Genomic DNA, 18,143 nt, shown 5'->3' with positions numbered 1-18,143 from the left:
CGGGCTGCTCCCCCAGCAAAACACCCACAGAGCTCCGGGCTGCTTCCCCAGCAAACACCCACAGAGCTCCGGGCTGCTCCCCCAGCAAACACCCACAGAGCTCCGGGCTGCTCCCCCAGGAAACACCCACAGAGCTCCGGGCTGCTCCCCCAGGAAAACACCCACAGTGGGCTGGGAAAGCCACCAGGAAGGCATGGAAACGCCTCAGGGGTGCTGGTGCTGCGATCCAGAACATCTGCAGGACAGCTGCATGCAGGATGCCTGCAGGACACTTGGACCCAAAATATCTGCAGGGCATTTGGACCCACAACATCTTCAAGACACCTGCACCCAGAATGCCTGCAGGACACCTGGACCCACAACATCTGCAGGACACCAGCATCCAGAACATCTGTATTCAGAAAGCCTACAGTACATTTGTATTCCAGAATCACAAGGATGGATCCACAACATCTGCAGGACACCTGCATCCAGAACGCCTACAGTACACTTGTATTCCACAATCACAAGGGTGCAAGAGACCTCCAAGATCATCGAGTCCAACCCAGCCCCAACACCTCACCCAAACCCTGGCACCCAGTGCCACATCCAGGCTTTTCTTAAACACATCCAGGGATGGTGACTCCACCACCTCTCTGGGCAGCCATTCCAGAACTTTATCGCTCTTTCTGGAAAAAACTTTTTTCCTAATATCTAACCTCTATTTCCCTTGATGCAGAATGTCTGCAGGGCACTTGTATGCAAAACATCTGCAGGACACCTGTATCCAGAGAACCTGCACAATCCCCTCTTTAGGAGCACACATGTTGCTCAAGGACAGTAGAAAAGGAATTTTTAGTGTGCCCTCTTACCCTTGAAAATTCATGGGGAATGTTACTTTCAAATCATTAGGTTTTTTTAAGCAGGATATGACACCCTCTCCCCTGCCCCCCAGAAATAACAGAAGAGCCCACCAGCTGCATGGGAGTTTTCCCCACCAAGAACAGCAAGACAGAGTAAATGAGTGAAATTCAGAGTGAGACCACACTTGTCACAGCCAAAGGCTGCCCTTGATGGCAATCCCTTTGGCAAATGGGAACAGAACAGGCTGCAACTTTGGAGCATGTTTTTAAATAAACACTCGCTGTTTTTAAATAATGCAATCCTGCCTTCATTCCAGAATGAAGCAAGGAGATCTACCAGCTGGATTGTTCCACGCCACTGGGGGCTTAACCTTGTGCAAAGAATGGTCACCCAATGGCCCATCCACCTCCCCTCCCTCACCTGTAACCTTTATCTCTATTTTATGGAAAAAGAAATTGGTATTATCCACACTAAACCAGCCACCACTGCCTACTGTGCTGTCAGCTGTCTTTTGATAAAAGCTGGGATGATACACTTCTGCAATTAACCTTCAACATCTATTTTTTAAAAAGCATTTAATTACTTCTTGATGAAAACCACTTTTCAGGAAGCAAGAGAAAACAAATTCCATCCAACTTTCTACTTGATTCTACTATTTTCATGTAGAAGTAACACCTTTATAAGTACATTGTGATCCAAAAATCCCTTCACTACTTGCCAGAAATACTTAAGGTAATGCTGAAGGTTCTTGCTACATACAGTATTTATTTAAGACATAAAAATGTAAATAACTAAAGAGAAGTGATTATTTGTAATCTACAGAATAAAACAATGCACTTTTAGAGCATTTTCATCTTGCTGATACCAGAGGAAAACCCCCAGAGAGAAAGAAAAGGCTTTTGTGGTTTGGCAATCTAATTTGAGGAATTTGGGAAATTCTGTGAAGGCATTTACTGTCAACACTGCCAGAGAAGCACATTAAAAAGATTTGTTTATTTAAGTGACAGTATTGATAAACATTAAGACAGATGTGAAACAATGGCACCTGTGGCTGTGTGCCACCAGCACACTGCGTGACAGTCTCGGCTCATGAAAATGAACAAATTCCTTCCCTAGCCTGTGAGTGTGCCTTGTTTCCCACCAGCTCAGGATTTGCCCTGGGCTGGGCACGGTCTGCCTCACAGAGAGACAAAGCCCAGCCTCACCCTGACTTGAGGGAGGGCCCCAATTCCCACTGGAGGGCACAGAGGCCGTTCAGCTCACCCTACAACCCAAACCCTGTTGTCACCTGTGCCACTGCCCAGGGAGCAGCTGGTCCTGGAGCCAAGGGGCCACCACCCAAAGGCTCTGCCAGCCCTTCAGCAGGGCACCTCATGTTTGGAGTTGGCCACAGCCAATTCTGCCTGGTGCCTGTGCCTCGAGGAATGCATGGAGCCAGCTGCTGGATGCTGTGCCCCACAGCTATTGGGAATTTTGCTTAAACCCCAGGAAGTTCTGGTGTAAAGCCCCTCAGTGGGAGCCACCAAATTCACCTCTGATTTATCTAGCCCAGAACCAGCTGCTGTTGGGTGCGGGCCACAATGTCCACCCTGGTTCCTCATGGAAGAACAGCCCAGTTGGCTGGAGCATGGTGCTGATAACACCAAGGTTTTGGGGTTGATCTTGGGATGGGCCATTCCCACCAGGGCTGATGTGGAGGAACACAGCCCTCTCTTCTACTTGAACTGGATGCCTTCAAAAAGCACATTTTGCTCCTGGTTAGACACCAGCTCAAGGAGGGTCTCCACCACGCTGCTCAGGAGAGGGAACACTGTGGGTGTTCCAGGAGCAAAATTATTAATTAAAGCACAGGTTTGTCACTGATCTTCCCCAGTTGTTTATTTCTCAGGGAAAACAAACAATTCCAGCAGAAATGCCAATGTGCTGTTCTGGAAAGAGGCCAGAAGAGATCAGATCCATCTCCTGCTTCACTGTATGCCATATCTGCATTAGAGCTGCTCCTGAAGGCCCAGCTCTGTGGAGAACCTGCCACAGCCCAAAACATTAATGAGCTCAGTGGGCTCTGGATCTTAAGGACTCATATTTAAGACACTTAAAAAGGAAGGTTTTTCCCCAGAAATAAATTGCTTTTCCCACAAGGCAGTGCTGTGTATTGTCTGAAGGCCTGAAACAATCTGATTGCTCAGATGCCAATAAACACCACTGGCCAGTTCAGCTGCCTGTAATCATTCTCAGGGAAATACACAGAAAATACACCTAGCTGCACTGGTTTAAATAGATAACAAGATTTTTTTTCCCCCAAATACAATCAATTGATTTTATAGCTGTAACTCAAGACCTATCTGAATTATAAATATTGCCCAAAATGTCAAACTCTTTGGCATTTCAGGTGCCAGGTACTCATATCTTCACCCAGCTGTGAGGACCAGCTGAGACCCCAAGCTTCCAAGCAGACCTTTTGAGGGTCAGCACAACTCCCTGCCTGGATTCCTACAGATCCTGGGTGTGACCCCAAGAATTTGGAGGGTTCAACTACACAAAGCTGTCAGAGTCAGGGCCAGGACCAAAGGACAAACAGCAAAGTCCTGAGAAATGTGCTGTGCATTGAGATGGATTTCTGGGTGAGACTCTCAACTTCTATAGCAATAAACTGTGATGATGTGACCACCTCATGTACATGTGCAGATGATCAGTCTCCTTTATTCATCTTTAATTGGGTCAGGACAATATCAGTCCATGAAGGAAAAAATGGGAAGTAACTGAAATCAATCCAAGTGTTCCAAACGTGCAAAGTTATTAGAGCAGTACAAGGGATTTAATTAAAGATGCTGGCTCCAAGCAGCAGTGTGGGTTTCCCTGATTGATCCCAGCTGCTGCTTCAGCTCTTTCTGTGTGCCCCACCAGGATCCTGCTTGCCTTTTGCTGCTCTCATTTGGCACCTTCTCAGCAGCACCAGCTGCACAAGGACAGGATAAATACAGCTGTGCCCTGACCACACTCCTGTACATACAGAGTCAAGGTGCACTTGACATTTGCTAAATGTTTTGTGTTTCAGGTTGGATTTACAGGTTATATTTGTTGTTTTGCATTCCTTTAGTTGGGTTTATATTGTAATTTAGATTGTTGTCTTTTCAGTTACAATCCTCTGGGAAAAAGTGCATAATCTGTCACTTGAATAATATATTGAATTGTAAAAGTTTTAATTTCTGCATCAAACTCTTAACAGACATGAACAGAAAAAATTTTAACAACCTAACCATAGATTTTCAAATTTAATTAGTAACTCCCAAAGGTATTTATTATTATTTTTTTAAAGTGGTTTACATTCTATTCAGAGTGTGGCAATACAATTTGAAAAACAGAGTCTTTTAAAAAGTATTTTCACATTAGCTTTTCCTGACACTGAAACAAGTTATATCATCTCAATTTCAAATCCTTCCTATTAGCATCCACTAATATTTTAATTATAAAAGTAAAAAGGATTGCCAACTGTGTATAACAGTACCCTGGAATTTTATCTTCTCTATCTCCTAACAGAACAGCTTGGCTTAAATTTCCTATTAATTGTCTTCTTAAATACATGAATTTTCTTGTCACATTTAGAGAGACATTAGAACAGAGTTAGATGCAGGTGGTGTTTCAGACAGAGTTAGCAACAAAGACATTGCTGGAAGGCAACATAAGCAGCTAGGTAGATGATATTCATGAAAAAACAAAGGGATTTGGGTTTTTTTTCCATATGTAATTTGAAATGAAAGACACGGATTAAGATCTTTTATTTTTTATCCTTTCCCAGGAAAATAATTTAAATCTTATCTTGGGAGGGGGGCTCATTAAAATATTTTGCTTCAATCCTCAATAAAAAAAAAGAAATTATCAAAATGAACCTCTGAGTTGCTTGCAGGATCAGAATGGTTTGGCACTGGATGTAGCACTGCTGGAGTATTTTCCTACATGTGTTGGAAAGATGTGCCTCCAAGGTGACAGGGTTAAGGCAGACACAACGTGCACAACACAGCTTGTCTCTAACATTTGTGAGCCCAAGGGCCAGGCATGTCTTTTAAAATCATACATGAAGGCAGCAAAAGCATAATCCCACTTGCATTTTGATGTTTTGAGTCCCTACTCCAATTCTCTCTCTTCATTCAGCTTGAAGGAAACACATTGTGCAGAAATCCAGTGAAGAACCACCCTGTGCCAGCCTTGTCCAAGGGGCAGTGAGCTCCTGGAGGCAAAGAGGAAGTCTGGGATGTCAAACTAATTCCTGTCCCTGACCTCCAGAGTGGGCTTGAAGGCGAGAGGATGTGGAGTAGAAGAGTGTGATCTGTGTCTCCCTACACTGGATGGGTTATGGCTTGTCCTGGTTGATTATTTGAACCCCATGGTTGTGCCTTAGCCTGTCCTCACTGCTTGGATTTGCAAGGGCAGCCACTGAGGAGGGACAGAGAGCTGTCACTCCTGGAGCCAGCCTGCTGTGCAGCCCTGCTGGGCCCCTGCCTTCCCAGCCCTGCAGATAAACTCTTCCCTCCCTGGTAATTCCTCATCAATCCACCAAATCAGCTCCCTCATCTGAGAGCAGAGGCTGGGAGCAGATCCTGCCACATGGACCTCTGCAGGCACACAGCTGGACTTGCCATGGGGCTGGGGACACAGCCTGAAGCAGCATCATGGGCTCCTTACAGAACATCACTGCCAGGAACCATTTTAAACTATTCCTGAGTAAGACAGCCACAGAAGGCCTGAATACATTTACTGGTTTGGATGGGTTAGGCAGTTTCTGACTAGTTTTAATAGACAAACAAGTTTCTCATGAGGACAGAGGAAAAAAAAACCTCATTAATTAATTCTAATCATGACATAAAATAATTTGGTCAGCTAGGGTTTAAGTCCCTTTCCATTATATCATGATATAAAATAATTTGGGAGTGGCTCATTTGTCACAGTCCTTCCTCCCATTTACAGCTCAGCTAAGGACACAAGCACAAGCTGGGGAAGTGTTCTGTGGGAGAGCTCCCAGCAACCACTTCATTTCCCAGGGAGAGTGAGTCCAGTAAAGGCAACTGGTTTTCACCCTCTTGGAAGCAGGAAAAAGAAAATAACATGTTGAAAACACCAGCCCTCAATTTTCTCTTCTTTTATTATTATCTGCTAATATTGGGACTGTACTTCTAGCTCTTTTGTGCCTATGTGGAGGAGCTTAAAGCTCCTTCAGGAAGGAAGAAGGAACTCATTTTCATGCTCTCTAAATTCACAAGGACAGAAAAACAGCATGAGTGACCCTTCACTTACTACTTCCTTCACAAAAATCCTATTACTCTCTGTCAGTACAACTCAAATATATTCTGAAGTTATTATAAAGAAAACAGTTCTGCAAGATAACTAATATTCCCAGGCTTGCATTGAAATTAACAGAGTATTTTGGCATCAGGAACTTTGCAGTGTCAGGTGTTCATTAAAGAGCTCCAAATCTGCCATCAATATTCTCAAGAGCCATGCCCCATGTTGCCACCAAGTAGTGAAAAGAAATTTCAAGTTAGCATAAGGAGTTTTAGAAAGCCTAAGGGAGGAAAGAAAAATATCATTCACATGGGTAGGAAAAAAAAAATACATTGATAAAAATATATGGGGGCAAAAAACCCCCTTGTACATTTTAGAGTTATACTGAACCCAGAATTTATAGTATCCCCTCACAACTGAAAGAACAAACAAGGAGGATCTCTGCTACATTGCTTTCCAGTCCTTTGTTTCTCACTCTCACACACTTACAGGTCTGGCAGTGATTCTCTGTGGGTCCCCAGCACCGTCCTGTGCAGGACTTGTGGCAACGACCACCTGCAGGACAGAGAGAAAGAGAGAGATTGGAAATGTACCTTCCTTCCATTCCTTCAACATCCAGCAACTGCAAAAGATGAGAGTCCACCTTGTCTTTGGAAGGTTTTTATACTTTAGCAAGGTTGAAACAGTGCCTATAAAAAGGTCCAAATAACCCGACCTGGTGTCAAACTTACATGAAATACACTTACTTATCTAAATGCTTTATACTCTAAATATTTTTTGGTATGCATAATGACCTGGACATTTTAAAACAAAAAGAAATATGAGTAAGTCTGGAGGACTAGGGAACAATGGCATCACTCAGTGCTATCACCATTGCTTTCCATAGCCCATGTAAAACCTGCTGATTCCTTCACAGGAGAGGAGAAGGCTGTGCTGGAAAGGCTGTACAGTGACTCACCTCCTGTCCAATAGCATCTGAACAATTGTCACAGCACATGTCACCAGTTGTGACACCCACAGCACACAGAGCATCACCACACAATCTCAGAAAGCTCCAACCCATACAGAACAACACCTCACCTCTTCAGAAGGCTTCAGGCACCTGCCCACACACAGGGACACCATGGCACTGCAGAAGGCTGCCAGCATCTGCCCTTCTTGTCCTTCAGCCCAGCCTTTCATCCCCTGCTGTTGGTGCACTGGCCCTGTGTGCCCTCTGCTCCCTTTGGTGGCTGGGCAGTGCCCCTGGGCACTCCAGGCTGTTACCTTCAACAGCATTCACCTGTCCTGCACAGCTGGAGCCCATCAGGGATGAGGCTGGGCCCAGCCCCACTCCCAATCACCCCAAACTCTGCCTGCACTATAGGTTTAGTCCCTGAAGGAAAAGAACTGTAGGTGCTTTCACTGTAAAATACAGTTTTAAGAAGCACTAACAATGGTAGGGTTTATAATCTACCTAGTAATTAGTGACTGAAATCCACTTGCACTGAGGTGGGAGGTCAGTTCACGTGTCCATGTGATGTAAATGCTGCCCCATGTGAGAGGGACTGGCAAGCAAGGAGAAGAGCTGGAATGTTCTCTGCACTTCAGCAGCACAGGAGAGAGCGCTGGGACAGTCCCACCCCAGTCTGGGCTGGGAGGGAAGGGAGGCCCCATTCCATGGCTGCCAGCTGGACCTGGCCCAAGTCCAGGCACAATCCCAGGTGTGGCAGTGCCTGAGGGGCAGGCAGGCCAGCCCTTCACACAGCCAGAGCTGATGGGATGAGCTGAGACACCCAGTGTAAGTCTTGTGGAAGACTGCACACCCTCATGGCTGCGCTTTTGATCGCAGGAACCCAACCTTGTGTTTGATTAAACTTTTATACATCACTGAGATTCTGTTAAGTGAATTTCCCCTTGGAACCTGAGCCAGGTTCAATCCTTTCAATCGTGTATTAACAGCTGCTGCTGCTAACACTGCTCCATTACACTAAATCAAATCCTTGCCCCGTGCCCTGATGGGAGACTGCGCTGGAGAAAGTGCAAAACGTCTTTCAGCTGAGGCTGGATCACCCTAAAGACAAACACTGCTCCTCTGAGAGTGTGCTCACAGCTGTGAGGTGTCACAGAGCTGAGCAAACCCACCCTGATGGCCATGTGAAGTCAGACTCTCTGCCACCAATTTTTCAAAGCCAGCATTCCTCCCTTGGCATTGCTGGTGCTATTGATGATGCTGCCTGGTAATTACCACACTCAATGCCAACCACCTTGTCAAAGCTACCAGCTCCTTGTTGCATTCATGTTCATTTCCAGCAATTATACTTGGGAAACATTGCTGCTGATATCACCAGCACATAATTCTCTGTCACCTTCTACCATCTGTTTATTTAGATCACAAATGCACTATAACTAGATAAATGCAAACTCATTCTGGCTGACAGGGAGGGCACTCCATCTGGCATGAATAATGCAACTTTAATCAGTAATAACGATTATTATGATTATTAAGAGACTACTGGAACCCTGCACAGAAAGCAAATAGATCCACACTGATTTATAAGAATGAAAGTTTGAAATGGTGAGGTAAACAGCAAATTAAAGGAAGAATTTTAGCAGATGAGGCTTGATAAGGTACAGGTTGTTAGCTGATTTTGGGACTTGCTGAACTGAATAGGAATGCTCCCCTGGAAGTGGGTTTAATTAACTAGCTGCTCCTGATCAGCAAGAGGGGCAGGATGGATGCACACTCAGGGAAGCTTCCCATCCCTGCAGGGGCAGCTCAGGAGGAGCCACAGCCCACCCAGAGCCCTCCTCAGGCAGGACTCTCCTCTATCCCAGTCCTTCCTTGGTGTCCAGTCTCAGCCTCTCTGGGCTCTGAGGTCTGGAGCTCAGAAGCTGGAGACCCTGCACCCATAAAGCACAGGTCACTTGTAAATACACATTCCTGAGGCCCAGCAAAGCAGCAGTCTGGCTGTTCCTGCTCCTTTTTGTCCCTGGATCCCACCCCCTTCCAGAACATTCTCTAAACACTGGGCTTTCCCCTGTAATGCTGCTGTGGGATAGCACAGAAGAACCTTCAGCATCCCTCCAAGTGATCCCTAACCAGAGAGCCTGCCCACTCCTCTGTGAAAGCTCTACTTGAAACACAAATCTTCATATCTGAAGCACCTAGGTGCTGAGCTGATCCCTGCTATGCAACCAAAAATTTATTCAGGCACCTCTATTCCTCCTGGAAATAAAAGCAATTCAGCATCTTCAAAACATCATTTTAAAAAATTTTTTAACTTGCATGCCTGCTGCTGGTACATGACTTTGTTTGGCAGTGTCAGATGATGATTTGCATTTAAATAGAGATATTTAACAATAAAGCAAGAAAAGGCTGCCAGTTTCCTTTTTTCTCACTGGGAACTCAAAAGTGTCTGTTTCATTGTTTTCACTTTTCTCAGCTGTACAGACACAAGCAGGAGCTGAGCTTGTAGGCAGCACACCTCTGAATTGCATTGGTTTGTGTCCTTCTGAAGGTCAAATATACTGAGAATTAAAACCAAACTCCCTCCAAATAGTGTATCTATATTGGCTTGGTTGTTTTAAAGAGAAAAAATAACTTTCCTTGCTCTCAATATGAACTGCTCCAGATTCTGCCCTCACATCCTTCTGTATTTCACCAGGTTTTCCCCACTAAGGGAAAATCTGTCCTGTAATAAAGACAGATTGAAACCCATTAAAGACCAGCTCTGCAAAATTAAGACAGAAATAGTCCTGTGGAAGTCAACATACACACTGAGGAGCATAACAAGCACTCGTGTGAGGAGCAGGTCTCCCAATGAGATCTGTATGTCAGCCTCAAATGATAATAAATGTATTGGCCCTAAGGTTGTCAAGGCCCTTGGAAGAATTACACTCACAGATCTTCCTGTATATATTTCTTAAGATTTTTACACTGTGAGGCAACAGATTTGAAAAGAAAAAAAAAAAAATGAAACAATTTGTGGCATAAATCATTCCTGTAGTTTCTTGTGTCTAAAATATTCTTAACATACAGCAGGAAGGGCTAAAAGAATTTGGCTAAAAAAACCCCTCTGCAGGGCACAACCTTGGCACATTTACTTGATTCTCCACAGTAGTGAAGGCAAATGTTTTCCAAGCAAGATAAGGAAGGAAAGAACCTACAAAAAAACCCAAACCTGCCTCCCCATTACAACTGGGTCACTGGAGTACATTTCTGCTCCTGAACAGCTGCATTGTTTTGCACACACAGTGCCACATAATTTTCACAGGTTTTGTAATGAAATCTAGGTTAAGAAAAGGCAGATTCCCACTGGAAGATGAGAATTAATTTAGCTTTGGCAAATTGCACAGAGAAAACCAAATGTTTTGTCTCCTGGGCTGTCTTCCCCTAGCTAATTATCTTGGCCCTTGGCTAAGATCTTCCCAGATCTGAATTATGGACTCTGGGCAGAGCACCTTCCTTGTCATTTCCAGGACAGAGCTTCATTTGGGGGAAATGCTTCTGCTTTCCCAGGCAGGGAACGTCAGCAGCAGAAAATGTTTGCTCACTAGCTGGGGAAAGACCAAGGTTACTTCATCCTTGTATTTTCCTGAGAATTGAGAAGGGCTTTCCTTTGACTCCAGACTGACTTTATTACTTCAGAAACAGTAAAACCACAAAGGATTAAGTTACTGAAGAGACAAGAAAAATGAAGTGCTCCTCTCAGCTCCAAGCTCAGTGTCAGAGAGAGAAGAAACCCTTCTTCTTCCCCATCAGCAATGCCAGCTGCCTCGAGCAGACCCCTCTCAGCAGGAGAAAGCAAGCAGAAATAAGAGAAGAAATGCCTCACTTTGCACCAAGCTCACATTTACAGATGGTTTCTATCTGGTTGTAAATCATCATTCAGTGTTAGGATACCTGCAACACACTGATACTGAAGTGCAAATAAACACAGACAAAATGAAATGGCTTAGATGGTTACAAGCCATAGTTTTAGGCAGCCTCTTTACTTACCTAACAATCTAAAATAGTTGATTAACTATCAAAACACCTATAAATAATTTACTAGCTTCTGTATGCTGCTTATAAACTCATCCTTTGCCTAAAAAATTCACTCCTGCAAAAATGCTAGAGATGCCAGAGAGATGTTTCTAAACATCTAGATACTCAGCCCTGAAGTGCATGAAATTCCAGGTGTGCTCTGTGGTAAGAGTTCCAGGCTGTTCTTTGCATGGCTTAGGTGAGTCAGAAGGTTTTTATAGGCCTGGGTGTTGTTTCTCCAGGCAGCTAAACTCCTTAGCTCTGTGTTTGCATAGATAACAAAATCAAACTGTAACTCAAACACAGCATTAAGGAGAATTAAAGATACTATTGTTGTGATGGATTGTTTGCCTTTATCAGGCCATAATGCTTTCCCTGTCCTTGTCTGACCGTTCCTATTGTCACATCTCCATTCATCCATTCACACTTCTTTGTTAGGTAGAAATCATTTTGCATTTCCTACCCCCCCCCCCCCCCCCCCCCCCCCCGTGCTAGCCTTCAGATCTCTGCTATTGATTTGAAAATTAATTACCTAAGAGAGTCTCACACTTCCCAGGATTTCCTTCCCTAATGGCAGGAGAGACACACGTTGCAAGAAAAAGTGAAACTTTCTGTACAAGTAGAAAATGTGTGATAGAACTATCTAGTGCTCATGTTCTCTTCCTCTGTAGAAGCATTATGGGATGCAGAAATCTAAGGGTCAATTCTTCCACTATTAACAAACTTTATGCTTCCTCTCATGTCAGAAGAATTCACCTAAGGATCTATCACCAGTTTTCCAACGTAGGATTAGCCCCATAAAATTCAGACATTTATTTAACAAGCTGTACCTTCATTGGCATTGTTACTTTTATTGTGAGAAACTGACTTTTCTGTCTCCTCTTTGTATTTTTGCTTCTCCACTGAAGTCTCCATGCCCTGCACAAATATTAACGGGATCCCTTTACAGAGAAAACTCACTGAGGGTTCATAAGCAAACACCTACACTGTGGAAAGGCACAGCACCTGTTGTGGATCCATCCATCCATCCATCCATCCATCCCTGTGAGAAATGAATTTGTAGAGAATTCTCCAAGTTTGAAGACTCACACAGCATGTATCTGTTTGTAAACCTTGAGATAAGAAATGCTGACTCAGAAATGTTACAGAATATGACAGACATTGTTGTGAGGGAAACAGAACTAGAAATAAGTTTTTAAGGATGGCCTAATCTGACACAACCCCCCCTGCCAGGAGGATGCATCCAGCCTGGAGCTCTCTAAGGGTGGAAGCAAACTCCTGCTCACGATCACTTCCAACAGGGAGTTCCAGTTCTGCCAGTCAACACCTCTATCTCCCCCTCATCTTCCTCAGCAGATAAGAAAAGAGACAAACACAAATGGAGAGGGACTCTGGGACAGGCAGCTGAAAAGAAACTGGTCTGGGAAACGAAAACAATCCAAGAGATAGGCCCTGAAAGACAGGCACGGAAAGAGATACAGCGACAGTGTGAAGGGGAGAGGGAGCAGAGATAAAATTTAGCCAGCACTAAAGGAAACAAAACCTGAATACCAAAGAGGGATGCATTACCTGGAGTAATGTGGGATGGAGACAAGCCCTGTGTGTGCACAGGGACCGAGTGTCTGTTGAGAACTGCAAAATCACAGAGTGTTGCCAGATCCACTGGTGGCAGACAGTTTTGATTTTAAGGGAGATTGGCCACCAGGGGTAAAGGAATAAATGGAAAGTCAAGAAGAGCATGTCAGCAGCACAGAACGGGCTCGGGCTGCTGGATTCATATCTGCTGCTGACAGCTCTGAGCTGATAGGGAGCTCACTGTAACGTTACTGCAGCTGCTACAGAAAAATGTCTTCAGGCCACAGTAATGACTACAGAAAGGGACCTGAGGGGGGTAATGAAGACACTGGTTATTTTTCTCTGTCTGGAGCAGACAGTGCTGGTAAGGCTGTGTGACTGGATGCATTAATTGGGGGTTTAGTCATCCACACAAAATAAAAACCTTCACATATGACATAGTCTAAAACTTTACACTGATTAAGCAATTAGGAGCTATTAATTATCACTGCTTATAGCTGTTAGCACAGAGCAGTGTAAGTGAATTCCCCCCACTGTGATGGTGAATTAGTTCCAATCAGCATCAAATGCCTTCCTGAACATGCACACAGGGATGCTGAGCAAATGGGGAGACACAGCCAGAAGGCTAAAAGGATAGGTCAAGTCATACCTGCTGCTTGGCAGGCTCATCAAGAACAACAAAGCCTCAGGAATCCTTCCCTTGTAATCATTATTGTTTAAAAAATCACCCACAGGTAACTGCCCCTCCTCCCTCAGCACGGCAGGAGCAGGAGAGCAGCCTGCACACTGGGGACAGAGTGAAACCATTCCCCCAGTGGACCATCCCCAAAGCACACAGATCACAACCCCAGGCCCCTTCAAAACCCTGGAGCAGCTCTGATTTCCTCTGTGGGGAGGAGAGGGTGCTGTTCCACCACCTGCAGGAGAACTCTCACCCAGGCTGCCAAGGTACACCTCTCACTCTCTGCTTCCTGGGATGAAGGCTCTCTCTCCTCTCGGATCAGCTGGTTTTTTCTGTGCCCTGACTTCTGAAAATCCCCATGTCTGTGGCAGTTACTTTGCTGGGGTCTGGCAGCATAAGGAGTTCTGTCCCTCACAGCATTATTTTTTCTTATTTGTGTTCGTTACTTACTTTTTATTCAGTAATTCAGCTGTGAGAGGTGTTGTATTTCCATTAGATGCCACGTCTGCTTGCCTTTCAAATCTCTTTCAAGGGCAGTCACCAATTGACAACTCCCTTCTGAAAATGCTGGCTGAAGGTATTTACTAGAAAGCTAAACTTATTCCCTTTATTTAAAACACACTCTTCTGGGCTGAGGAAAAAAATTACAGGCGACTTCAAGCAGTTCAGCTTGCCACTCTAATGCAAATCAAGTTCATTGTGCCACTAGATTTCATGCTTTCCTCCATCTTCAGGTACATCTGCTTGGCAAAAAAAAACTATTCTTTAAAATCAATTTTTTTCTGCTGCTGTGTTTGCCTTTCAAGTCCAGGTAAAGAAATAAACTATGGCTGGACTAGAGATTCCTTAATGGAAGGAAAAGCAGCCTCCATGTAGCCTCAACAAAAGGCAGATGTGGGACTTTGTCTATCTGATACAAATTTTCTTTCCAGCTGAGATGCCCACAAAACCATAACTGCTGCTGAAGTGTGGTGCTTGAAGCCTGTGAAGCCACGTGGAAGGAGCTTTCACAAAATGTTTGTGGCTTTTTATGGAAAAGAACAGCTTCTCCCCCTGGCTTTGCTTTGCCATGGTGATGCTGGTGGCAGGGAATGTGTTCTGTTCCCAGACCACCTGTCTGCTGAGGCCCTGTTTGCTGGTCTCCAAACATACATTTAAAATGTTAATTGAACTCCAAGTAATAACCTCAATGAAAGGCTGTAATTTAACAAACTCTGCAATAACAAATGTCTTCAGGGTGTACTTTCTGCAATGCCATTTTCTCCGTAGGTAGTTTCCAATTTAGATGTACACCAAAAATGATACACTAGCTATTCTGAAAGGTGGCTTTAAGCATGAATTAGTCACTTCCCTCTGTTCTTTTCACCAGCATACATAAATATATTGCTGTTACTCTGGTCTTCTGCAGAGCAAAATCCTCTTGCTTGGAAAAACCACAAAATTCCTTGCAGGGATAACTGGACCAAATGTGGTTATCTCATCTGTGTCCTTTGGTTTCCAAATACTCAGGATTTACATGTCATTGTCTCCTGTTACAGAAACCTCCACTGGTCTGAAGGAAAGCTTTTATTCTGCTTTTATTTTTGCTGCATTCATCTCCCCTCAATCCTTACTGACCAATGGCTCTGGTGAGCTGAGGGGAAGGACTCCATCCTTTCCCTGCTCTGCCCCAAGATCCCACATTTCACCACTGTGGCTTCCCAAGGGCAGCAGGACTGGTGCTAAACAGAAATCAGTTTTGGGTGGCCCAGCTGAAAACACTGGGCTGGGTATGAACAGCATTTTTATGCAGTTTAGGCACAGCACACCTGAGAACTGGTGCAAGGTCAGGACCTTTGGGAGGGATGGAGGATCTGACAAATTAAACAGAGTTAAACAGAGTTAAACACCCCATGGCCTGACCTGAGTATGAATTTCCAGATGAGTGGAAAAATGAGCCTTTTCTAATATTGCAACTAGTGGTACAAAAGCTGAGTTGCTGTGCTCTGTGAAGAATTACAAGGTCACTGCTGAACATGAAATCAAGGGGGTGTTCATCTGTCAGCCCTCATTCTGCAGCTGCAATAAACACAGGTACACAAATTCACCCACATCCCTTGCTGGCAACTCCAAAAAGAGACTCTTAATACCCAAGGGAGAACATAAAGCTGATCACTTATAGAAAATTCCTTGCAAATATCAACTCACACTTCTTGTGAAAATAACTAATCCCTTGCTGGCAACTCCAAAAAGAGACTCTTAACACCCAAGGGAGAACATAAAGCTGATCACTTATAGAAAATTCCATGCAAATATCAACTCACACTTCTTGTGAAAAGAACAAAATATAATACATATGTTGAAAAGATTGTACACATATCCACCTGGCTGATTTTCTCCTATAACAATTAAAAAAAATGTAAGGAGCTTCTGGCCTTAAACTAGTTTGACAGAAAGATATATCTGCTAAACTCAGTTTCTACCAGATTGTTCTAATTTCTGTAACATTTTAAAGAAGTGTGTTTTAGAAACCCTATTACTCCTTTTGCTAGCATGTGGCAAACTGGCAGCAGAACATGGCCCAACAAATGCTCAGTTATCTGGGCTGGGGGGGCAGGTTAACCTGAAAAAACAACTCACAGTGTGACAGAAGAAATTAAAAAGGGGGAAAAAAAAAAGGAAAAAAATTACAGAGCCAGCACTGACTGCCATCAACCAACCAGAGGGATAAGTGTGTCAAACTGAGCTGTAAGTCCATTTTTCGTTCCTTTAATTAAAATGCAAAGCACTGGCTTAATGGTAAACATTTAATTAGATTTGTCTCTATGTTTCAATATTAATAAAACACATGAAAAATGCATTAAGACCCAGCTAATTGGAGACTCTCCAAAAGTAGCTGTAAATGAGCAATTATAATACAATTGGGGTGTTGCTCCCCAGGGACCCCCAGGACTGACACTTCTTAATATTCCAGACAAAAGCAGAGAAATTATTAAAATATGGCAGGCAATAAAGGGTACAGATGACAAGAAGAGTGAAATCCCAGCAAATTACAGAGAGGAGCAGCCAGTACCAGAGAGTGAGCCAGGCTGGCAGCTAAGCTGGAGTCACTCACACCAAATGACTTTTATAGAGCCAAACATAAGATTCATATTTCAGAACAGAACACACAGGCTGTATTTGCTGGGGGGAAAAAAAAAAAAAAAGGAGTCTCTAAAGCACACAGATATCAGAACTGCCTGAACACCAAATTCCTCACATGAAGCTGAAACACAGAGGGTTTAATGTTTACTTCTATTGGTTATCTGAGGAATAAAATGCCACACATGCTTTGGCTTCAGCCTTCTAAAAGCAAACTGAAAAATACACAGTTTACATTGATGGGCAATGAAAATTCCCCTGGGGCTGGAAAGAAATTCCTCCTTGGGATGGAAGAGAGCCTCATCTGTCCAGCTTCTGGGAGAAGATCAGGAGGTGAGCTAATGACACAGTATGTCACTGATGTGTTTATGAAAAATCCTTTCCTTGGGATTTTCCCTCCTGAGGAGCTGAGAGGCCTCAGGAACAAACTGCAAACAATTCTTACCTGCTGCTGTGGGATGCAGCAGGTGGGTTTGGGATTGGTCTCACCTGGTTGTTTCTAATTCATGGCCAATCCCAGCCCAGCTGTCCAGACACAAACCTTTGTTATTCATTCCTTTTCTATTCCTAGCCAGCCTTCTGCTGAAATCCTCTTCTATTCTTTTAGTATAGTTTTTAATATAATAAATACCATAAAATAATAAATCAGCCTTCTGAACATGGAGTTAACTTTCCCATCTATTCCCTCATCCTGGGAGCCCTGTGAACAATGTCACAACAGCACACAGAGAGAAAAAGCTGCCCAGGAGAGCTCTTTGAGCCAGCCCCAGAAAGTGCAAGGTGCAACATCCAGGATTTAAAATGGTGCTCAGATCAGAACTAAAGGCAGCTAAAGGTATTATTCCTTTTAATACTGGCAAGTAACCAACCTCTGGAGGGACAGCTGCACTTGTGCCAAGCTCCAGGGCAGTGCCAGGGGACTGCTCAGAGCACCAGAGCCCACAGCCAGGCTGGGAGATGAGCTGTGCTCAGGGCAGTCACTGAGCTCACACCAGGCAAGCTGCAGACAGGGAACAGAGCTCAGGAGTTTCAAGGCTCCTTTTGCTCTTGAAAAATCTCTGAATCAATGGGCAAAAAAGACCCAAGTTTTGCAAGAGGGGAGTTTCCAAGCAGTGTTTCAAGGGGTTTATTGAGGCACAGCCCTGCAGACCAAGGCTTTTCTCGCTGTAACTCTGCTCAGAGCTGGGGTGTTCTCACACCTCAGGCTGCAGTTAGACACAAAGCAATGACAGAGGAGTGCCACGCTGTGAAGAGCAAGGAGCTGAAGTTGTTCTGCCTGAAAAAGAGCCTTGCCAAAAATTCCAGCTTTGTTCACAGCTGACAGGCACTCAGGTGAAAAGCCAGATCGACAAAGGGAATTTTTTCCAGAGATCTCACTACACTTCAGTCTGAGCAGAAAGCTGGTTTCAAGGAAATATTTCAATCAAACTTCAAGAAAAGTCCAGAATTTTTTTAACTAACTCCTTGAAAAACAACTTAATTTTTTTTTTGAACTTGAAAATTTTAGACTGATTTTTGCATCCATATTACCCAAACAGTCACCAGCTCTGTGAACACTCATCCATCCTTGAGATGGGATGGAGTTTCTCAGAAGATGCTCATGTTTATTGAATTAAATCCAGACCAATTTGCACTGCT

General features: G+C 44.0%; 1 protein-coding gene across 1 annotated transcript in view; it reads right to left on the bottom strand.

The window, feature by feature from the left end:
- Positions 1–18,143, bottom strand: part of ERBB4 (erb-b2 receptor tyrosine kinase 4) — a 322,438-nt gene that overhangs the window by 123,271 nt on the left and 181,024 nt on the right. The window contains exon 5 of the mRNA XM_059868167.1: positions 6,610–6,675. Coding sequence (XP_059724150.1) covers positions 6,610–6,675 — 66 coding nt within the window. The remainder of the gene's footprint in view (positions 1–6,609; positions 6,676–18,143) is intronic.

The sequence above is a fragment of the Haemorhous mexicanus genome, chromosome 26 (genome assembly GCF_027477595.1).
Source record: "Haemorhous mexicanus isolate bHaeMex1 chromosome 26, bHaeMex1.pri, whole genome shotgun sequence".
Taxonomy (NCBI): Eukaryota; Metazoa; Chordata; class Aves; order Passeriformes; family Fringillidae; genus Haemorhous; species Haemorhous mexicanus.
Note: the sequence above shows the minus strand (reverse complement) of the source record. Positions and strands in the feature narration are given on the sequence as shown.